The 24607-nt window shown below is 37.1% G+C and overlaps 2 protein-coding genes across 2 annotated transcripts in view; one reads left to right on the top strand and one right to left on the bottom strand.

Annotated features, from left to right (window-relative positions):
• The window catches only part of LOC102859928 (protein LAP2-like), a 147129-nt gene that overhangs the window by 31586 nt on the left and 90936 nt on the right, over window positions 1–24607 (top strand). The window contains exons 4-7 of the mRNA XM_006899383.1: window positions 9978–10056; window positions 12139–12228; window positions 13245–13301; window positions 18220–18283. Coding sequence (XP_006899445.1) covers window positions 9978–10056; window positions 12139–12228; window positions 13245–13301; window positions 18220–18283 — 290 coding nt within the window. The remainder of the gene's footprint in view (window positions 1–9977; window positions 10057–12138; window positions 12229–13244; window positions 13302–18219; window positions 18284–24607) is intronic.
• LOC102855454 (melanoma-associated antigen 10-like) lies at window positions 487–1536 on the bottom strand. The gene has a single exon (XM_006899378.1). The coding sequence runs from the start codon at window positions 1534–1536 to the stop codon at window positions 487–489; it is 1050 nt and encodes a 349-aa protein (XP_006899440.1).

The raw sequence follows: 24607 nt of genomic DNA on the forward strand, positions 1-24607 counted from the left end.
TTATTTTATTATTTTTGTGTGAGTGTACCGTCAAATCAGATGTGACTGGTACAGGAGGAGATTGTCCCTCCTTCCTCGGCAGAGCATCTGGTGGATTCGAACCGTGCGCCTCTGGGATTGTAGTTACAGCTCCTTGCCACTAGGCCACCAGAGCTCCCCTAGCTTTAATCCATATTGAAGACTGCAGTCCTTGACTTCTGCAGCAAACACCTCAGGTACTCCTCAGTTTCAGCAAGCAAGGTTGTGTCATCTGCATAACGCAAGTTGTTGATGAGTCTTCCTCCAATCCTGATGCCACATTCCTCCTCATATAAGCCCAGCTTCCGGAATGATTTTTTTTTTAAGCTCAAACCATTTATTAAAACGAATAGTTAAAAAGTTCCTGGAGAAACCAGCAATATCTACCTTGACCCCTCTAGAACAGAACTTGTAATGTGCACGTCTTCCACCCTGGCCCACTACTGCTTTGAATGCTGCCCATTCTCTTCAAGCAGCATGAAATTCACCCCTGAATCTAAAAGTTAGGAAACGGTGGATATTACGTGGAATGAATACTATCAAGGTGCTGAGGACCTCGATTTCATCTGAGACTGGTCCTGTGTGCGTCCCTTCTCTCAGAGCCTGCAAGTACTGACTGAGTATGGAATTTAGGCTAGTGCCACTGACCGTGGCTAGGAACTCCAGGACTTTGAACTCGCTGGTTTCTCTGCGGGCCCACTTGCCCCACAGGAATCCCTGGCGGGGAGTCTGACTGTTGGGTACTGGCTCTATGTTTAAATACTCATACTGCTTCCATTCCTGAATGAGCTTGCGGGGCTCCCCATAAATACTATGCTCCTGCCCTGCATGCACCTCCATCACTTCTAGCGTCTCCCAGATCTTCTGCTCACTGGCACGGCCGCCTTTCAGGAAAATGGTACTCAAGATTGTGATTAGAAGGCCGTTCTTGGGGAAGCTCTGGGTTTGGCTCTTCACGCTATTGTCATAAGTGAGCCCGAGCAAGGGGAACAGGAACACTTCCACACCAAAGACCATCTGCATGATCTTCAAAGCTCTCCGGAAGATCTTGGGGAAGTTCTTCTCATACCTCCTGATGACCTTGTCCACGATCTCTTCCTTATTGGTAGACTCCTCATTCTGATACTTGGAGATCAGAAAATTGACCAAATGCCACACTATGTTTTCTAGCTTGTTCCTGGGCCTGCACCCTCTGTAAGACCTGATGGTGGGGGAACTATCACCTGCCCCTTCCTGACTGCTGGTTCCCTCAGCTGACATGGCCGCTTGAGGGGAGGAGGAGGCACCCTGGGGACTCTGGGGTGTACTCTCTGCCCCCAAAGGAGTCCCCTCCCCCTGGGGTCCTGGGATCAGGGAATACTCAGCAGAGGAGGAAGAGAGGGCAGTAGAGGCCATGGCAGCTGCCCTCTCCTCAGCACCTGGGCTCTGCAACCCCTCCAGGCTCTGGGGCTTGCTCTGCTCTGATCTGTTCTTTATAGATTGAAAAGGTGTGGAAATGGTTGCATCTCTGATAGACATCTTTCCTGATTTTGAGCCATGCAGTATTTCCTTGCTCTGTTTGGACGACTGCTTCCAGATTCAAGTGTAATTTTCTCATGAGTGCTATCAAGTGTTTTAGGATTTCCATTCTTCTAAGGTTAGTCATAGTTGTTGTGATCTGCATAGTCAAATGCCTTGCAGTCAATGTAACACAGATTGACATTCCTTTGGTACTCTCTACTTTCAGATAAGAGCTATCTAATGTTGGCTGTTATGTTCCTACTGCCACTACTACTTCTAAATCCAGCTTGTACATCTGGCAGTTCTCTATTTGTGTTCCAGTCATTTTTAAAAATAATCTTCAGCAGCATCTTGCTGTGTGTGATATGAGTGATATTGTTCAGTAATTTCCATGCTTTTGTTTGATCTCCTTTTTTCTTTTAAAATGATAGGAAATTATAAAAGTAAAAATATGAATAGAACTGCCCTATAGTGTTTCCAAAACTGTAAATTGTTGTAGAAGTAAATTGCCTTATCTTTCTTCAAGGAGAAATTAGTGAGTTCATTTGAACTGCTGCTGACATTTCAGTTAGTGGTCCAGTGCTTAACCTATTAGCACGGGGCACCCTTATAAAAATACAGTTTATATGTACTTTCTATTAAGCAATTTTATTTTATGCTTTAATTAAAAAATACTTTAAAATGTAATATTCATATGACATGAAACTACATGATCCTATACCATTTGAAAGTTTAAAGTTCAATGGCATTTAATATATTTACAATTTTCAGCTGTCACTAGTTGCAAAATACACTCATAATGCTATAAGGGTACTCCAATTCCATTGCTCTCTGGGCATTGTATGCTTTCTGTGGCTGTACTGTATGTATGTTCACGTATGTACACATATATGTAACATGTCCTATCTCCGTACCTTTTCAATCTGTATGCGGAACAGATTATCTGGGAGGCTGGGCTTTGTAAGGAGAAATGTGGCATCAGGATTGGAGGTAGACTGATGAACAATCTGTGTTATGCAGATGACACAACCCTGCTTGCTGAAACTGAGGAGGACCTGAAGCACTTGCTGCAGAAGGTAAAGGAATACAGCCTTCAGTATAGATTGAAGCTCAACATCAAGAAAACAATGATTCTCACTACTGGGCCGATTGGCAGCTTCATGAAAGATGTGTAGAGACTGAGTTTGTTAACAGCTTTAGTTTGCTTGCCTCTGCAATCACCACTCTAGGTACCAGAAGCCAGGAAATGATGAATTGCATTGGGAAAGTCTGCTGTGAGAGACCTCTCCCAAGTACTGAAGAGCAACTATGTAAATCTGGAGACTAAAGTGCACCTGATCCAGGCCATGGTCTTTGCAATTACTTGCTATCCTTCAGAAAGCTGGACAAAGACTAGGAATGATAGAAGGAGAATTGATGCCTTTGAGCTGTGGTGCTGGAGAACAGTGTTGAATAGACTATGGACTGCTAGGAGAACAAACAAGTTTGTCCTAGGAGGGCAAGACCAGGCTGTTCTTTGGAGGCAAGGATTCTAAAGCTTCATCTGACATATTTTGGGCATGTTGCAAAGCAGGACCAGTCCTTGGAGAGGGACATCATGGTTGGGATGGTGGAGGGACAGCACAAGAGAGGAAGACCCTCAGTGAGATGGATTGATTCCGTTAGGGTAATGGGGGTGGGTGTGTCAGAGACAATAAGATTGGCACAGAATAAGGGAGCTCTGGTGGCCTAATGACAAAGAAGCTGCATTGCAATCCCAGAGGCACATAGTTTGAATCCACCAGATGCTCTGCTGGATAAGGAGGGGCAATCTCATCCTGTACCAGTTGGATCCAGTTTGACGGTACACATGCACAAAGTAATTCTTTTAAATTTATTTATAAGTTTTAATGAAAGTTTACAGAGACTTAGAATTTCTAGTCATTCATTCTTGCCCTTTTCTCCCTTCCCACTCCCTTCCCCCCCAATCACTCTTCTCCTTGAGAAGAAAAATAAAAACTCTTTCATTGTTATGCAGTCCCTCCCTCTAAGTTCATTCCACTATACAGCCTTCATTCTGGACTTCTGTAATGACAAGAATACCCATTCCTATATCCCTTTAAAACAGATCTTTCCCTCATCTGTTTCAATACAATATACATCATTCTTCCCCTCCTTTTCTGTCTTCCCTCAACCCTGATGTCAGTCCCAATTTACAACAGTGGCCTTATGCAGTATTTGTCCTTTTGTGACTGAGATATTTCATTCAACATAATGTCCTCCAGGGTCATCCATTTTGCATAATATTTCATGAGTTCCTTGTTTTTCAGTGCAGCATGTAGTGTTCTATTGTGTGAATATAACACAGCTTCTCTATCAGTTCATTTGTTGATGGACACTTGGGTTATTTCCAGCTCTTTGCTATTGCAAACAAAGCTGCGATAAACATGGGTGTGCATATATCTGCTGGGTGGCAGTTATGGTTTCTTTAGGGTAAATTCCCAGTAGTGGAATTGCTGGGTCAAATGGTATTTCTGTTTACAACATTTTGAGAAAGTGCCATACAGCCTTCCATAGTGGTTGCACCATTTTACACTCCCATCAGCAGTGAATAAGGGTTCTGGTTTCTCCACAGCCTCGCCGGCATTTGATGTTTGCTGTTCTGTTAAATTTTGTTATTTTTACTGAGGTGAGATGATATCTCATAGTTGTTTGGATTTGCATCTCTCGTAAAGCTAGGGATTTTGAACATTTCTTCATATGTTTGTTGCCATCTGAATGTCTTCTTTGGTCAAGTGTCTGTTCATATCCTGTGCCCATTTTTCAATTGGATTATTTACCTTTATCTTGTTGTGGTGCTCGAGTATTTTATAAATTCTATATATAAGTCCACTTGTCAGACATGTCATTACCAAATATTTTTTCCTAATCTGTGGCTTCCCTTATTACCCTATTGGAGAGTAAAATAATTTAAAAAAGAATAAAAAAAAAATTGGCACAGGATAGAGCAGGGTTTAGGGCTGTTGTACTTAGAGCCACTGTGAGTCACAGGTGACTTTATATAATAACAACATGCTTCTTATAAATATGATTTTACATTACATGACATTTTTAATCTGACTTCTTACTCTAATATGATCTATTTTAATTATAGTTGCAGCACATATCAATATTTTATTCACTTGTGTGGCCAAATATATTCCACTTTTTATTAATAAGTTTGGACAGTTTGTGTTTATATATATATATTACATTTTGGGTTTTTTTCATCAGTTAAGATTATTGGGGTTGTTTACACAATTTGACTATCGTTACAAGTGTTACTATGAACATTTGTATCCAAATACCAGTTGAATTACTGGGAGCTGTTTAACTTACTTAGGAATCTCCACGCTTTTGTACTGGACACACTAGTTACATTCTCAGAAGTGATATTCAAGATTTCCAATCTTTCACAAAATTTAGTTTTCCATTTTCAAAGTTATACCTTCCTCCCTTCAAATCAGTGGGTGTGAAATGGAATCTAAGGACAAATTAATTTTTTTATTTAAAGTTAGTTCTAAAACAGTTGACAATACTGGATTATCAAGTTTATATGACTAATAGAGACCTAACACCAGCCTTCTGAGGCTATAAATAATAGGAGGAGGCTGCTCCTCTTTCTTCTGTATAGCCACTGGTGGATCTGAATTTAAATAGAGACAAATAACCTTTGGGTTAACAATGCAGTTTGCTATGACAACATTTTGTTAGTCTTTCCGGAATGAGACAGATACATTAGCACTGTTCTATACTGTAAGGGGGGCGGGGGACGACAATGATCTTTAAAATATACTTTTTAATAGACATCTTGATTTTTTTTAAAAATTTTCATTTTTTGAAATAATTACAGCAAAAAAAAGTACAAAGATTTTATGTATATCCATCTTTAACTTCCCTAAATAATAAATCCCCCCCCCTTTTTTTTTTAAAGTTTTTTGCTTCCTGATCCAAGATCTAGTCTAGGATTACATTTATATTTAGTTGTCAGGTTTGTTGAGTCCCTTATAGTCTGGGTAGTTTTAAATATGTCTTTGGTATTTTTTTTTTTACTTTGCATTTTTAAAGCATTTTATATAGTTACTTAGAAGAAAATTTTTTCAGCTTGGATTTATGTAAATACTACAGAAGTTCTGCTGCATCACTTTTCAATGTTTCTTAGAGCAGGTGATACATGATCATATAATGGTGATGCTAACATTTTTTGTTTTGTTTGGTTTGGTGTTTTTTTTTTATGCTAACATTTCCAGGCTGGGTTTAGAAGGGGTTGTGGTACTAGGGATATTGTAGCTAATGTTATATGGATCTTAGCTGAAAGCAGGGAATACTAGAGGAATGTATATCTGTGTTTCATTCTATGCAAAGGCATTTGACTGTGTGGACCATAACAAATTGTGGCTGACTCTGAGGAGAATGGGAATCCCAGAACACTTGATCGTGCTAATGCGAAACCTATACTTGGACCAAGAGGCACCATCAGAAAAGAGCAAGGGAACACTGCATGGTTCAAAATTGGGTAGGGCATACGCCAAGGATGTGTCCTGTCTCCATAACTTTTCAACCTATATGCAGAACAGATTATCCGGGAGGCTGGGCTCTATGAGGAGAAATGTGGGGTCAGGATTGGTGGAAGATCTATCAACAATCTGTGTTATGCAGATGACACAACCCTGCTTGCTGAAACTGAGGAGGACCTGAAGCGCTTGCTGCAGAGGCTCAAGGAGTGCATCCTTCAGTATGGATTGAGGTTCTGTGTCAAGAAGACAAAGATTCTCACCACTGGATCAATTGGCAGCATCATGATAAATGGTGAAGAGATTGAGATGGTTCACAGCTTTAGTTTGCTTGGCTCCACAGTCAACACTCTTGGCACCAGTAGCGAGGAAATTAAAAGATGTATTGCCATGGGAAAGTGTGCTGTTAGGGACCTTTCCAAAATTCTGGAGAGCAATGGTGTCTCTCTGGAGACTAAGGTGCATCTGATCCAGGCCATAGTCTTTTCAGTCACTTGTTATGTGTCAGAGAGTTGGACAGTGACAAGGGAGGATAGAAGGAGAATTGATGTCTTTGAGCTGTGGTGCTGGAGAAGAGTATTGAGGGTACCATGGACTGCTAGGAAAAGAAACAGATTGAGCCAGGAGAGGGTTAAACGGGGCTGCTCCTTGGAGGAAAGAATTCTGAGGCTTCGTCTAACATGATCTGGACATCTTGTAAGAAAGGATTGGTCCTTGGAGAGGGACATCATGCTTGGGAGGGTGGAAGGACAGTGTAGGAGAGGAAGGCCCTCTGTGAGGTGGATTGATTCAGTGACTGCGGTAATCGAGATGGGTGTGTTGGAGACAGTACGATTGGCACAGGACAGAGCAGAGGTTAGGGCTGTTGAACATAGGGTTGCTATGAGTCACAAGTGATTCGACAGCACATAACAGCAACAACAATTTTAATGAAAGTTTACAGCAAAGTTGGATTTTCAGTCATTCTTTGTTGTATGTTTTCTCTCTACCCACAATCATTCACTTAAAAAAAATTCATTCTTTGTTGCACAGTTTCCTTTCTCCTCCCCTCACCCTGGTCCACTTTGCAATGCACCTCTTATTCTTTGCTGTTGTCATGCAAATAATGTCTGATCATATATTCCTTATAAACAGTTTTCCTTAATCTATTCCAATACAGTGTTCATTATCTGTCCCCTATTTTCCTAGTGTTGCCCAACTCCCCATGTCAGTATTGTTTTATAACAGTGGTGATATGCTTTGAAACAATTTTATATAGTGCCTTTCAGATGTCTTCACTGTAAATTGACTGGGTTTTTTAAATGTTATAATTAGTAAGTATTTTTTGAGGACAAAGTATGAAACTAGGTAAAGTATCCTGTTTCTTACATACTTTGAATTCATTTTTTCAGGATGTAAGATTGTAATAAATATGCCTCTTTAGAATCATAGAATGATAAAGTAAAAGGAACTTGAAACATCTCTAGTGAGAACTCAGGTAGATAGTCATAATTGGGTAAGAATAGAACTTACAGACACACAAACTAGAAGAAAATTGTATTAATGAAGGGGGGTTATTTTTTTTTTGGCTTTTTTAAAAAACTACCCCACATTTGTCACTTCTGTATAGCATATATGGTATTTTACAAGAATATTGATCCATAGCAGAGTTGAGGAAGCACTGTGATAAAAGTGAATTTAATAGCTGTAATATCTGATACCAAACCTGCTGATACCAAGTCAGTTATTATTACTCATGGGACTTTTGTGGTTTCTGAGACTATAGATCTTTATAGGAGGAGTTGTTGTTGGGTAATTGACCCTCCATCAGTTTTTCAGTAATTACCCTAGAAGAGATTGCCCATCCTTCTCCTGTGGAGCAACTGGTGGACTTGAACTGCAAGCCTTCAGGATTATAATGCAGATTAACACTAGGCCACCAGAGACTACTCATCATTCTCCCAAAGATTAGCTAGGGGATCCAGACTACCAATTTTTCAGTTCAGAATGTTACTGTTTTTGTTTGATGCTGGTTGAATTGGCTCTTGATTTGTACCCACCCTATATACAGCTGAAAAAAATCTCCCAGTTCCTGCATCATCCTCATATTGTTCTTAAGCCTTTTGTAGCTTTGCTGTCAGCCCATTTCCCTGAGTCTTTTTTTTTTTTTAAATGTAGAACCTTACTAAGAATGATATCCTTCTCCAGGGACTTGCTCTTCCTAATAGCATGCCTAAAGCTTTGGGAATATAATTTTACCAGCCTCACATTTTAAGGACCACTTTGACTACACTTCTAAAGACATATTTGTTTGTTCTTTTGGAAGTCCATGATTAATTCAGTATGTTTCACTAACATCACAATTCAGAGACACCAGTTCTTCTTCAATCTTCTTTATTCTTTGTCTAGATTTCACATCCATTAGAGAAATAGCTTTCAGCCGGTGCTTTGTAGACCTCAAAATGACATCCATTTTATTATTTTAAAAAGGTCTGTGATTGTGGCTTCTTTGGGCATTGATTGTGAGTCCAAGTAAAAGGAAGTCCTTAAAAACGGCAGCTTTTTGCCTGTATATCATGATACTGTGTGTTGTTGAGTTGAAAGGATTTTTTTTTCTTTTTATTGAGATGTGATTCATACTAAAAGCTAGCAGCAATAGTCTTTAAGCTTCACCTATATATGCTTCAAGTCCTGTTTTTTGTAAGCATTGTTGTGCCATTTACGTATAATAGGTAGTTAATGAGTCCTTATATTTTGATACTATTAATTTAATCATGCACTCCAGTTTCTCTGATCAACATAAAAATTGAATAGATATTGATGAAAGGCTATATAAACTTGAGAGTTGAGTGTGTCCATTTCCTGAAGCATTTAGACTAGTGTTCCAGCAATTCATAGAACTTTGTTTTTTCATCAGTGCCTTCAGGGCAGTTAGGACTCTTCTTCAGTACGATCAATTGTAGGAGTTAGCAGAGGATACAAGTATCTGATAACTCATGGCCATCAAGTTAGAACTGACTCATAACTGATCCTTCAGTTGGTTGTCAGAGACTCTTAAGTTGAACCAGAGTAGATTGTCCATCTGTCTCTTGTGGAGCCAGTGTTGGGTTTGAATTGCCTACCTTTGGGTTGGCGGCATGGCTCTACTAGAACAACAGAGCTCCCATTAAATTTTTAACCATCATGATAGCAGATAGTGATGACATTCAACTGCTCTTACAAAGCTTACTAGGACCATGAGTTATGGAAAAGATAAAGATTGAGTAAAAGGGAAATGAGAAAGCGTTCTTTTTCATAAATGTGAAGAGAGGGTAATAGTATTCAAAATAATCAGTTATAGAGACAAGTTTAGATCAAAAAGACATTGACTTGAAGGTGCTTCTGTTTGACTCATAGAGATGTTGATGTTTATCTTTTTCCTCTTAGTTGATAAAAATAAACTTTTAGTATATAAAGTCAAATGCACAACAATAGGAATACTAGCAGTAGTATTTATTATTTCTTTGGTTCCGGAAATAAACTCTTTTTTGGGAGATGGGTGTGGTGATGTCAATGAGACTGGCTTAGGATAGGGCAGGCTTCAGAAATGCTGTATGTACATAGGGTTGCTATGAGTTGCAGACAGCTTAACAGAACAGTACAACAATTGGTTTGCATACAGAATTTATATTCATTATGTTTTGCTCATGCACAGTATGTTTCATATACTGTTTCATTCCCTTTTAACTTTGTGTTTCATGCAATCATTCCCATACCCTGTGTTTTAGAAAATGAAACACCATTGATCTACGCCCACTATTAACCTTTTTTCTCCTCTGGGTTTATTATAATTCATTTTTCCCTCTTTCCGTCCATTAAGCTCTGCAACCTCATGATTCTCTCCCTTCTCACCCTCAGCAGAAATAAATTCTTAGAATTTGATTTTTGGTTTTTTTGTTCGTTTCCTAGGAATACAAGAGTTTCCAGAAAATATAAAAAATTGTAAAGTCTTGACAGTTGTGGAAGCCAGTGTAAATCCTATTTCCAAGTAAGTTTTATTTGTTACAAATTGTTTTTGTGAGTAGAATAGGTTCATAGTCTTAAAACAATAATAATTTGTGTCAGTCTTTTGTCCAAAAACGTGAAGTATACAAAAAAGACACTTAGGACAATTTCTTAAACTTATATACATTAATCTTATCTTATACAAATTAAGATTAAAGAATGGGAAAAATATTAAAGAATAGAAAGACTAAGGTGAATGTTAGAAGAGACTTTTTAAGCTCACTTTCGAACATAGAATAGCTAAAGTGAAAGAAGTGAAAAAAGAGAGCTGAACAGATTTCATAGGGTAGCTTGAGAAGCAAAGTAAAATGTGCAGAGGTCCAAAGTTGGAAAATCAGAAGCATTTCTCAGGCTGAGAGAATTTAAGGGGGGAAAAAAATCAAGCCTAAAGTTGTAATATTGGTGAATTCTCAGGGCAAGATAATGGACAGCACAGGAACCATCAAGGGAAAAGGAAAGTGTTACACAGTCACTTTATTAAAAAAAAAATAATTACTTGATTCATCAATTTTTGATGGTAGCATATGATCAAGAAGGGAGCTCTGGCAGTCTAATGGTAAGAAGCTGCACTGCAGTCTCAAAGCCCTGTGGTTCATGAGAGGAGATTGCTCATCATTCTCCTCCTCTCGTGCGATTAACTATCTCTGAAAACTAGCTGGGCGTTCAGCTGTGGATCAGTTTTGACTTGCTAGTACTCAACAACAAGAAGATAAAGAATTAGTAAATGGTATTGAAGAAAGCTTCCCTGAAGATGTTGATGACCAAGTTCCAGGAATTGATGATGTAACAGTTGAGACTGAACAGACAAATGCAGTGCTGAAGGTCTTGATTCATCTATGTTAAGAAATTTGGAAGATAGTTAAGTCACCAGAGATCTGTATTTATATCCATTGCAAAGAAAATTTATTCTCAACAGAGTATAATTATCAAACAGGATCCTGAATATCAAGTTAATTTTACCAAAGATGATATAAATCGGCATTTTTCAATTTGGGGTACTTTTGCTTTCTGGAAATGTTAGATGGTTTCTAAAAACAGTTGGGTTTTGTTTTTTATTATTATTATTGTTGCCATGACCTGGAGAGATGGTACTGGTGTAGAATGAGTAGCAGCCAGAATTTTTAAAAACCTGTGTTTTTTCTTTAATTTTTTTAAACCCCCCCCCCCATTTTTGGGAAGGCTCACAAAGAAATTTGTTTTTATTTACTCATTTATGTATATTTTCCTCCCTCTTTTCCCCCCAATTTCTTTTGTAATGCTTTTCTGTTCCATACTATTAATTGTCATATATACTTTCTAATCATCCATTATTTTCAAATTGTCCTTCTTTTCATCCATTCCAGTGCAGTGTTCATTATCTATTTATTGTTATCCCACTGCCTTCCACCATATCAGTTTTTGCTAAACATCCTGCAGCCCACAGAACTGCCTTTTCACAGGGAAGAATTATTCAGCTCAATCAATATGCTAGCTAATATTATCAGTATGCTAATATTGCCAACATTGATCTTGTTTTTTAAATTGATGAACAACTTGAAGTTGGTTACTTATTACATAAAGTGAATGTAGGGAGGAACAAAATGTGGGAAATCTATTGAAATAAACCTCAATATAATTATAAATGAAAATAGAAAAAAATGATACAGGAAAGTTAATATTAAAGACAAATCTAATTTTGAAGATAGTAGAAATAAGAGAATACACAAGTGTGTCTCGGAGAGGGTGATACTAGGCTGCTTCTTAGAGTTAAGGATTTTGAAGCTCTCTGTGTGGCATACTTTGGACATGTTGCAAGGAGGGAGCAGTTCTTGGAGAGGGACATCCTGCTTGGAGAAGAAGAGGGACAGCACAAGAGAGGAAGACCCTGGAGGAGATGGTTTGACTCAGTGGCAGAGACAGTGAAATTGGCTTAAGGTGGAGCAGAGTTCAGAGCTGATGGACATAATAAAAATAAAGATGTAACTCTCATTCAGCTGTGTACTATACAAATTCTTGAAGAGATCTTAGTAAGAGAATGAAATTTTGCATATGAACATAATTTCTATTTTGATATATTTTTATTTAGGCTTCCTGATGGATTTTCTCAGCTATTAAACCTAACACAGTTGTATCTCAACGATGCTTTCCTTGAGTTCTTACCAGCTAATTTTGGCAGGTAAATTATTCTAAATCTTTATTGTTACTTGTCATAAAGTATACAAAAAGAAAAGTTACTGTTGGAATATTGTTATAGTTTCTCAGGCTTTTGTAATTATTGCTAAGTGTGTCAGTTCTTAAGGGTTTTTTTTTTATCTGTTTGACTTCAAGTTCATTTTCATAGGTAAACAATAAGTAGTGAGAATTTAAAAGAAAAAAATTTAGATAAGAATTTGGTTCCAACAAAATGGTTTAAATAAGTATAATTTCTATATATGGGAGAATACAGAATCCATTATTCTTCCCAATTATTACTGTCCATGAATCATTGGTTTTCTTATTTTCCATACTAGAAAATAAATTATTAATATGTTTTTGGAGTTCACTTTCCTAACGTCATCAGTACCTAGAGAAGTTGTGTCATATTGTAGTTCGTAGTTCCTCTGCTGCTATTCTTTTTTATTTTATATGAAAATATGAGTGAATAACTATCAAATTTATACTGAAATAATTACTTGGAAAAATTATGTCTTAGTCGTCTTTTAACTAAAAATAATCTGGTCAGATTCCATATGTGACAAAGTTATATAATCTTGTTTTCTGTTTTCAGTGGCATATGTATCACTCAGGTGCCAAAAGATTTCTCCTTCTTTGTGTTCCTTTGTTTCTTTCATTGATTGCTTCTTTGAGCTGAAACATGTAGTTGAATTGTTTATTCTACTATATACTAAGAGATAACATTTTTAGTATTTAATTTCAGGAAATAAAGGGACATGAACTGTTTAGTATTGAGATTTATGGAACAATTACTTGATACTTTTGAAAACATCTAAAAGTACTAATTCTCCTTCCTCCTGGTCATTCTCAGGAAGGCAGAGATAATCTTTTCTGTCTTTGTACTTTTTTATGTTCTTAATTTTTAAATACAATTCTCTGCATGTTGTAATTATACAGTGAATACTGGATGGTTATAGTTTATTATGTGATAATGTATTAATGAAATTTATTGCTGTAAATTTTTTCTTTGTTTTGCAGATTAACTAAATTACAAATATTAGAACTTAGAGAAAACCAGTTGAAAATGTTGCCAAAGTAAGTAAAGTGCTATCTTTTTAACAATTCAGTTAAAATTTCTTAGTCCATAGAGAAATGTTAAATTTTTGAGTGTATGCTTATAAATCATAATGATTTTTCAATCATTTGCACATATTTTGTTTTATAGTATTAACAATTTATTAACATAACTAATTACAATATCTGATCAGTCCCTTATTGGACATTGCCTTTTCCTTCACCCAACTATCTGTTAATTAATTTGTATTCCTCCTTTCTCCCTTGCCATTCATGGCAACCATCCAAGAATAATTCTGTCTGTCTGTAAACCTTTCTTTAGCTTTTTTATAATAGAGCTCTGGTGGCCTAGTTAGTTGTGAGTTAACATTGCTAACACTTGACTGGTTCACAGTCACCAGTGACTCCTAGGGGAAAAGATGGGCAGTTTCCTCCTGTTTGATTTACAGCCTCAGAAACCTGAAACCAGAAACCTTTACACCAGACATCTGCTGGATGGTCAGTTGTGAGTTGGTTCCAACTCTATGGAGTTGAAGTTTATACTTTAATAACATATAGTAGTCTTTATTTACTGTTATAATAATATAATTGTATTTTCCAACTGATTTTTAGCATAATGCCCTCGAGACTATAGCATGCTATTTGGTGTTCTGTAAATTCTTTGGGTTTTTTTAGTGTTGCATAGTATCGTGTAATTATACTATAGTTTCTTTGTTCATATGACAGTTTATAAACACTTGGTCTATTTCCATATCCTTACTGTTATAAATAGTACTACAGTGAACATTGGTGTGCATTTATCTGTTCATGTAGCAATTTGTATTTCTTTGGGAAATACACCTAGTAGTGGCATTGCAGGATCAAATGTGTTTCTTTCCCCAACTTTCTAAAGTAATTCCAAACTGTTTTCCACAGTTGTTACACTATTTTACAGTCCAGGTAGACGTGTGTGAGAGTTTTAGTGTCTCTACACCCTTGCCAGCATTTGTTGTTTGCTGTCTTGTTGAGCTTTGGCGATTACTTTTGGGGTGAGGTTATATGTAAACATTTTTATTTGATTTGCAACTATTAAATGCTTCTCATAGGTAAGGAGCTTGAACAGGTTTTCATATTTGTTGACTATAAGAACTTCTTTGGTGAAGTTCCTTCTGCACTGAAATCATTAGTGAAAAATAGGACTCCAGGAGCTTATGGAGTAACAATTGGGGGTTTTCAGGAAACAGATACAAACATGAGCATGTTTACTAGACTATATCAAGAAATTCTGAAGACAGATACCCGACCAACTGACTTTCAGGAGAGATTCATGTTTGTCCCATTCAAAAAAGAAAAAGAAAAAGATGAACTAACAGATTGTGGAAATTGAGTAGTATCATGAATATCATGCTCAAGAAAAATCTTGCTGAAAATTACTGTAATAGTGCATCTACAGGGAATTGTCAGAAATTCAAGCTGGATTCAGAAGAGAGAAAGGTACAAGGGATATCATTATGAATATCAGATGCATCAGTGCTGAAAGCAGGGAATGCCAGGAAGATGTTGATTTGTGTTTTAATGACGACGAAACAGGTTTGTGTGATCAGAATAAAATTATGTATAACCTTGAAAAGAATAGGAATCCACAAATGCTTCATTATGCTCCTGAGAACCTTATAAATAGACCAAGAAACAGTTGTCCAAACAGAACAGGGAAATGCTGTATAGTTTAAAATTGGAAAAGGTGGGTGTCAAGATTGTATCCTTTCTCTATACCAATTTAGTCTGTGTGCAGAATAAATCGTTCAAGATCTGGACAATATAAAGAAAATTTTGGCATCAGGATTGTAGGAAGACTCAACAACCTTTGTTATGCATATGAAAGTGAAGAAATTTTGAAGGACTTTTCTGAAGACGATTAAAAACTGCAGCCTTCATATGAATTATATCTTAAAATTAAGAAAACAGAAATCCTCACCACTTGACAAATTGTCCAACAACATGATTGATGGGCAAAAGTTTGAAGTTGTCAGCAATTTAATTTTACTTGGATCACAAGAGAAGACAAAAAAATTAAAATTTGGAAAATCTGCTGGTAAAGACTTCTTTAAAGTCGTAAAGAGTAAGGATATCAGTTTAAAGACTGAAAATGTGCCTGATCCAACCAGTTGCTTGTTGTGCATCTGAAAATTGGGTAATGAATAAAGAAGGTACGGGAAGAATCAGTGCTTTGAATTGTGGTGTTAAATTGGTGTACTTGGTAAGGAGCTTTGCTGCCAATCCAGAAGGTATGTAGTTCAAATCCATCAGCTACTCTGTGGAAGAATGATGGACACTCTCCTGCTGTGAAGATTATTATCCCCATTCTTCTCAATGTTATATACATAATCTGAAAATCCATTGGAGGGGCAGCTATGAGTTAGTTCCAACTTGATGGTATATGACAACATAAAAGGTGTATTGAATGCTTTATGGACTGTCAAAAGAACAAACCAATCTGTTTTGGAGGAAGTACAGTGGTAAATAAAACCTTGTCTCATATACTCTGAGCATATTGTCAGTAGAGGCCAGTGCTTGGATAAAATACATCATGCTGAACATCATGCTGGAAGAGGTAGAGAATTAATGAAAGAGAGGATAACTTCAAGGAGATAGACAGTGACTTTAAATAGTCAAATTGAGCTTGATCAAATTGATCATGAGGATATGCAGGATAGGGCAAGATTTCAGTCTGTTTATTAGGTTGACTGGATAGCACCTAGCAATAACAGCAGCAACAATAATGTTGCATTTTACATTAGTAAAATTATGGTCAAGTTTTTTTCTATTTTGTCAATAAAATCTTCAGAAAAGGTTTAAGCTGGATCTTAAATAGCTATTTTTAATTGGTTATCTTTCCAAAAGGTAAAGTCTGTAGCTGTGGGTGTTTGTGCCATCATTTAAGTTCTTCTGATTTTCAAGATAATGAATTTACAATTACAAGTATATGTAACATTAATATATAACTGTTCTTCACTGTCAATTTTTCCTTAATCTTAAATACTTTTAAATGAATTCTTTTCCTTTTATAGCACTTGAATATCAAATAATACTGCTTTTTTAAAATTAGTGTAAATGATTGCCTTTAGAGAAAGTATAACTTAGAAAATTATTTTATACATTTTTTCAAGACTGCAGTCAGAAAACTGTCAATATTAAGTTGAAAGTGACAATGTTGTAGTTAAAACAGTTAATTTGAAATAAATATCAACATTTGTATTTGTGATTTTTGTTTTCAACTGTATTTGAAAGCTGACTGTTAAGTTAACCTAAAATTTGGGGGAGAAACTTAACATTTACTCTTAGAATATCTTAGTAACTTTTTAAAAAAAGTAACATCCACTGCTCTTGAGTCAGTTCTGATTCACAGAAATCCTCTCCTTAAGATTTCCAGTGCTGTAAATTTTTGCAGGAGAATACTATACATCTTCCTGAGATCAGCTGGTTCATTAGAACTGCTGATTTTTTGCTTAGCAGCATAACATGAAATGCACACCACCACAAGAGCTTCTCACTGATATACTAACAGCCTTTGAAAATGCTAGTTGTTGTTGTTGTTATTGTTAGGTGTTGTTGAGTTGTAGATGACTCATTGTGACCCTATGAAAGAAAGGCTTGAGTGTTGTCCGTACATAGAATTTCCAGAGGCAAGCCATTTCAGAAGTGGATGCCGCTCCTGCTTCCAGGCTTGTTTTAGTCAGAAAGCTCCAGCAAACATTGTCCACCATGGGTACCCATTACCATGTTTGGCACATCAGTGCCCCAGTGTTCAACATCACAGCAACTACGAGTTACCTCTGTACAGCAATGCACAGACCAGTGCTATACCACCTGGAAGAATGTTTGACAGGAAAACAATTTGAACCTGGCCTGAGGACCATAGATTAAAATCACCCACCTTCGGCTTGGTCACGTAACTTTCTGTCCACTAGGCTAACGTAACTCTCTCTTTCAGAAATGCTAGTAGTAACATATAATTGCCAATCAGACTAATTGATTAGCTTAGTTGTACAGTATGAGAATTTATTCTGTTTAAAAAAGGGGGGAAAACCCACCCATTCATTTTCTGGACTCTGTGTTTATATTTGCTATGATTACATTTTTAGAAAACAAGTGAGAAGACATGAGAAATTTAACAGCTTTTTTGTGTGTGTGTGTGTGTGGCTTTGAGTTTACTACCACTTAGGGTAGATAAGACAGCTACAGATAATGGGAAAGTTCGTATGATTAGACCATAAAGAATGGGGTTCTCTCAACTTTTTGGTGTTTTGGTTTTCTTTATATTAAATGATCAACCACTTCTCCATTTAGCATACCTACCTAAGAAGGTGGAGGGCAGGCGTAGGAGGGGAAGACCCTCTATGAGGTGGATCGATTCAGTGACTTGGGTAATCGGGATGGATGTATCAGAGATAGTGAGATTGGCACAGGACAGAGCCGAGTTTAGAGCTGTTGTACATAGGGTCGCTAGGAGTCACAAGCAACTCAGTGGCACATTAACAACAACATAGCCTGACACAGGTGACTCGACGGCCCATAGCAACACCACCACCACCTAGCCTAGAAGGCAGGGCAGGGAGGTGCTGATAGAAGCACCTCAGGAAAGCTTCAGTGGTGGTGACAATGCCCATTCAAGAGGAGACCAGGCACAGAGCCACCTGGATGCTGCTAGGTTACTCCCTCATGGTTCCCTGGGCCATGTCACAGGCAATCACACTGCCAGAGACCTGGGGGTGCCCAGAGTGCTTAGGGGAACATTACTCTTTTTGCATAAAAGAAAAAAATTATCTTTATTATTTTCCAGATCTTTGGAAGGCTTCATTTAATACTGCAGAAGTATTTTTGAACTATGAAAAAAGGAAAGCTTTCATGTGATTGGTATTTTTGTGTATACTTAATTTTTTTATTATTCCATTTTGAATAGAACTATGAATAGACTGACTCAGCTGGAAAGACTGGATTTGGGAAGTAATGAATTCACAGAAGTGGTAAGTTTGTCATTATCCAATACTTTTGTTAGATGTTGTTGAGTCTCTTCTAACTCGTACTGATCCTATTTATAACAGAATGAAACTGTGCTTTGTCCTGTGCCATACTCATTACTTTATATGAATATGTTATTGAAGCCATTGTATTGCTCCATCTCTTTCTGGGCCCTTCCTGTTTTTTTGTTTGTTTGTTTTTTCTGATCCTGTGTTTACTGACCATGATGTCCTCCCAAGGATTAGTTCCTTCTAATAACATGTTCAGCATACGTGAGAAAAAAGATCTCTCCATTCTCACTTCTGGGGAGTATTTTAGTTTTACTTTTTCCATGACAGATTTGTTTTTCTAGCACTTGGAAGTTTATTCTGTCTTTTTCACAATCATTATAGTTCAGAGGCGTCGATTCTTCCTCAGTCTTCCTTTTCATGGCCCAGCTTGCACATGTGTGTGAGACATCATTTGAAAATACTATTACTTGGGTTAGGTGCACCTTCATTCTTGAAGTGACATCTTTGCTTTTTAAATATTTTCATACAGCCCTTTACAGGGTATTTGTTTAATGCAATTTGTAATTTAATTTCTTAAATGCTGCTTCCATGGGTGTTGATTATGAATCCAAGCAATGAACTCCTTGACAGTGTTAGTCTTCTTTTTTTATCATGATGTTGCTTGTTGGTCTAATTGTTAAAATTTTCTTTTTTTTTAAATTTTTTTTCTTTTTAGTCTTGAGATATAGTTCATATGTTTCATCAGGAAGTGCTTCAATTCCTCTTCACTTTCAGTTTTCATTATTTGTATATTTCAGGATGTTAACTATAAGTCTGCTTGCATTTCTGATGCTGCATTCTTCTTTCTATAAGCTCGCTCCTCAGATTATTTTATAATTGTATAGATTGAATAAATATTGTGAGTGGATATAACTGTGACAACCTTTCCTGATTTTATACTATACTGTCCATTAATATTGTTTTATCATAAATAAACAGGAACATTACTTCCCAGATATATGACCTGCTTTTTAAAGATGCTATTTAAAAAATATTTATCACTTTGCCTTTTTAAATATAAAAATTGAGTAAGGTATTAAGTACATTTTTGAGGGACAAGAAACGAAAGCTCTTAACAGGGAAAATTAACCATTCAAATGTAGAAGTCTGATGGAGGTTAAGTGTAAATTCATTATCAACTAGATAATCAAAAGATTTTCAGCACAAAAAGTTTAGCAGTTGACTCAACCACAAGAGCTCCTTAAAAGTGGCGTTGTTATTGTTGTGTGCCGTCTATTTGAAACTGACCCATAGCTGACCCTCAAGTCAGCTTTCAGTGGCAGTAAATCAGATTGGGGGAGATTGCCCATCCTTTCCCCACAGCTGGTGGATTCGAACCATGTACCTTTGGGATTTCAGCACAGCTTCTTTTTTTATTTTTCTACTAGTCTATTTACAAAATTAAAATACAAATTTGAACAAATTCTTTCCGTTTTCCTCACACACACACCCCCCCCCCAGATTGTACAGCCCATTCTACAATAATGGTTTTATTCAATATTTATCCTTATGGGACTGAGTTCACTCAGCATAATGCTCTCCAGTCCCTCCTAAGTTAGGTAATAATTTGTAAAATTATTGCTTCTATGTGTTGCATAGTAATATTCCATTGTGTGAATGTACCATAATTTCTCAATCTGTTCGTTTGTGATTGAACATTTGGGCTGTTTCCATGTTCTTGTAATAGTAAATAATGCTGCTGTGAACACTGGTGTACAAATCGCAGTTTGTCCTCAGTTCTCATATTCTCATAGTAGTGCAATAGCTGGGTCACATGGAATTTCTATGTTCAGCTTTTTGAGGAAGCGCCAAATTGCCTTCCAGAATGGTTGCACCATTTTACAGTCCCACCAAAAATGTGTAAGAGTTCCTTTCTCACCACATCCTCTCCAGCATCTATTACTTGCTGTCCTGTTAAATTTTGCCACTGTTACTGGAGTGAGATGGTACCTCATTGTGGTTTTCATTTGCATCTCTCTTATTGCCAATGATTTGGAGCATTTCTTCATGGGTCTGTTTGCCATTCGAATATCTTTCTCTGTGAAAAATCTTTCCATATCTTTTGTCCATTTTATAACTGGGTTATCAGTCTTTTTCTTGTGGAGGCCCAGAAGTATTCCGTAAATTTTTGTTAAAAGACTCTTGTCTGAGATAGTGTTACCAAGTGTTCATTCCCAGTCTGTAGGTTTTCTTTTCACTCTGTTGGAAAAAGTTTTTGATGTACACAGAGATTTACTCTTCAGAAGGTCTCATGCATCAATTTTATCCTCTTTAGATTGTGCATTTCTGTTTGTATTTGGCAGTATCTTTATACCTTGAACAAGCGCTTCTAAGCTTGATCCCAGTTTGTCTCTTAAGAATGTTATGATTTGAGGCTTTACTCCCAGGTCTCTGATTCACCTTGAGTTGATTTTTGTGTATGGTGTGTGAGATGTGGATCCTGTTTCAGCTTTCTGCAGATGGATGTCCAGTTTTGCCAGCATCATTTGTTGAAGAAGTTATCATTTCCCCATTTGATAACTTTGATTTCCTTATCAAATGTCAGATGACCATAGATAGCTGGGTCTATTTCTGGGTTCTCAATTTTGTTCCATTGGTCAATGTCAGCACAGCTTCTTAACACTTAAGTTACCAGAGGTTCCCAGTGGTGTCATAATGTTAACTAAATTATAGTTATGTGCTGTTGAGTTGACGAATATTCGTAGAGACCCTGTGAACAATGACTCTGAACCTTTCCTTACCCTGTGTCATCCTCACTATGTCTGACAAACCTATGCTCATTATTGTTGCAGTCACTTTGTCATTGCATCTTACTAAGAGTAGTCTTCTCTCACTCTGATCTCCCCCTTACCAAGCAACATGTCCTTCTCTAAGAACTGGGCCATCCTCACGATATACTCAGTATATGCAACTAAGTAGACATTAAATATTTCCTTAAAACTACCCTTCATTCCTTCCGGCTTTTGTTCATTACAGAGAAAATGTCAGTCTCTTCTGTTTTCTTCTTCCTTTCCTCTGTTTTTAGTGCTACTTTGTTTTACTCATGGAGGATGTTCTTGATGTTATTCCATAAGATGTTTGATAAGGATTGCACTTGAATATCAAGAATCTAGAAGTGCTCACAGTGGGACGAAGAAAGAACATCATGAAAACTGGAGAAAAGATTGAAGTTGTTAAATGTTTTATTTTATTTAGATTCATAATCAACACTCAGAGTAGCATCAGTAAAGAAAAAGACATACTGCATTGGGCATAGCTTCTGCCAAGGACCTCTTTAAAGTGCTTAAGAGCAAGAATCTAATTTTAAAAGTTAAAGTGCCCCTGATTTAAGCCATGATATTTTAATTGGTTGTATGCATATGAAAGTGGGACAACAAATAAGGATAACCACAGAATAATAGATACCTTTCATCTGTGATGTTGGAGAAGGTGTTGAATATCCCATAGACTGTCACAAAAACAAACATATCTGTGTTAGAGGAAGTGTAACTGGGCAAAATCTGTGAAACTTTATCCCACTTCATACTTTAGGCATTTTTTTCATAAGGAGTCATTTCTTGGGAAAAGACATCATGCTTGGAAAACAGACGGTCAACAAATGCAGGGCTTAAGCATGATGGATATTGTGAAGTTAACACAGGATAGGGCAAGGTTCAGATCTGTTTGCCATATATATGGTCACTATGATTAGTCTACTTGATAGCGTGATAGCAACTTAAAACAACTTTTCTTTGGACTTTCTATTATGTCTTAATTGAAGGTGGTTTATGAGGAATTTTTTAAAAAAAATTTATTTCATTGTTTTTCGTGTGTACCATCAAATAAGATCTGACTGGTACAGGAGGAGATTGTTTCTCTTTCTCCAGCAGAGCATCTGGTGGATTCGAACCGTGCACCTCTGAGATTGCAGTGCAACTTTTTGCCACTAGGCCACAAAGAACTCGCCATGAGGATTTTTTTTTAAAGAGCGCAGGGTGTTGGCTTTCTTCTGAGATACGTGTGTGTGTATGTATGTATGTGTGTGTATATATGTGTGTGTGTATATATATAGTTGTTAGGTGTCATTAAGTAGAGTAAGACTTGTACTGACCCTGTGAACAACAGATCTGAACCCTGTCCCATCTTGTGCCACTGTCATAATCTCTTACACACTTCAGCCCATTGCTGTCAATCCAACTGGTTGAGAATCATCTTCTCCTTTGCCATCCCTCCATCTCTCCAATCATGATTTGCTTCTCTACGGAATACTGCCTCATAGAAGCATGTCCAAAGTATGTGAGGCAAAGCTTCACTATCCTTGCCTCCAAAGAGCACTCTGGCTGCACCTTGTCCAAGACAAATCTGTCCTTTTTGCAGTCCATGTGAAATTCCATACTTCATGAACACAGTTTAAAGGCATCAGTTTTTCTTCTTACATCCTTATTCATTGTCCTGCTCTCAGATGCATAGCAAGTGATTGAAGAGATCATGATCTGAGTCAAGCGCATCTTAGTCCTCAAAAACTAGCATCGTTGCTCTTAAGTAATTTGGAGAGGTCCCTGACTCCAGACTTTCACAGTGCAGTACTTCTCCTGATTGCTTGACTGCTGGTACCAAGTATATTGATTGTGGATCTGAGTAAAATGAGTCGTTGACAGTTCCAATCTTTTCTCCATCTACCAGGATGCAGTGGTGAGAATTTATATTTTCTTAACACTGAGAAGCGATTCATATTGAAGGCTGCAGTGTTTAATTTGCTGCAGCAGATGTTTCAAATCCTCCTCACTTTAAGCAAGCAAGATCATGATACCTGCATACCAAAGGTTATTGAGTCTTCCTTCAGTCTTTATGCTACATTATTCTTTATAGAGTCCAGCTTCTTCAGTAATTTTGCTCAGCATACAGATAGAATATGTATGGAAAAAAGATACAAATCTGATGTACACCTCTCTTAATTTTAAACCACTTGCTGAATCAGAGGTCACCAGTCAACATTATGATAGATGGGAAAATGATTCTAGCTATTAATTACTTCATCTTGCTTGGATCAATAATCCCTTGTTACCAGCAGTTAGGAAGTCAGGAGGTGTTGAATTTTGCAAGAAAACAGAAAACTCTCCAGTGCTAAAGAGGAATGATGTCGATTTGAAGACAAAGATGTGCCTGATTCAAGCTGTAGTGTTCTTAATCACCTGCTACAAATCAGAGCTGGACAGTAAATAAGAATGACAGAAGAATTATTGATGTATTTGAATTGTGCTGGAGAATAGCACAGAATATCCCTTGATGGCACCTAACAACAACAGGTTTTGTCAGTTGTCTTTACATAGCAGCCTCATGTTCTAGTTATAGGTTTCATACAAGCCTAATTTCATTTTTTGGGATTCCCATTCTTTTCAGTGTTAAACATAGTTTGTTATGATCCACATAGTCAAATGCAGTTTCCACATTGTGTTGAATCACCTTTCTTGGGAATGGGAACAAATACGGGTTTCTTCTGATCAGCCTGCCAGTCAGCTGTCTTCCAGATTTCCTGGGGTAGACTACATCTGTCATTTGAAACATTTCAGTTGATAATCCCATTGATTACCAGGGCCTTAATTCTTTGGCAATGCCTTCATTGCAACTTGAACTTCTTTCCTTCCTTCCTTCCCATTGCCTGTTGATCATATGATACTTCCTGAAATAGTTCAGTGTTAGCCAGTTCTACACACACACATACACACATATGCCTAAGCATCATTTGCCATTTCAGAATTTTCTGCATGTCTAATTCAGTGACATAGCCACCTTATATTTGCCATATTGTTCAGCTGTGACACTTAACTATGGTTTTAATTTTGAGTTGTGGAATGTTTCATTACTTGTGAAAGCTTAGGGTTGACTTCATAGACAACAACTGTGTAAAATCTTCAAATAGGTCTTTTTCTTAGCTTACGTTGAAGAAAATAATTTTTAATTAAGTATAGTTCTAATATTTTCTTCAGTTTATATACTGTCACATAGTATATTGGTAGGTGCTGTTGAGTCACATACAACTCATAGTGACCCTATGAACAACAGATCTGAACCCTATCCTATCTTGTGCCATTTTCATTATCTCTGATATACTCAAGCCCATTGCAGCAGTTCCTGTTGTCAAATCATCCGGTTGAGAGTCTTCCTCTCTCTCACTGACCCTTCACCTTTTTACCTTTTAAAGCACAGTGTGCCTCTGAAAGGAGTAGCTCCTTCTGGCAACATGCCCAAAGTACGTGAGAGGAAGCTTCATCATGCTTGCTTATTTTTTTTATATATATT

The sequence above is a fragment of the Elephantulus edwardii genome, unplaced genomic scaffold, assembly GCF_000299155.1.
Source record: "Elephantulus edwardii isolate Elephantulus edwardi_28Jun2011 unplaced genomic scaffold, EleEdw1.0 scaffold00254, whole genome shotgun sequence".
Taxonomy (NCBI): domain Eukaryota; kingdom Metazoa; phylum Chordata; class Mammalia; order Macroscelidea; family Macroscelididae; genus Elephantulus; species Elephantulus edwardii.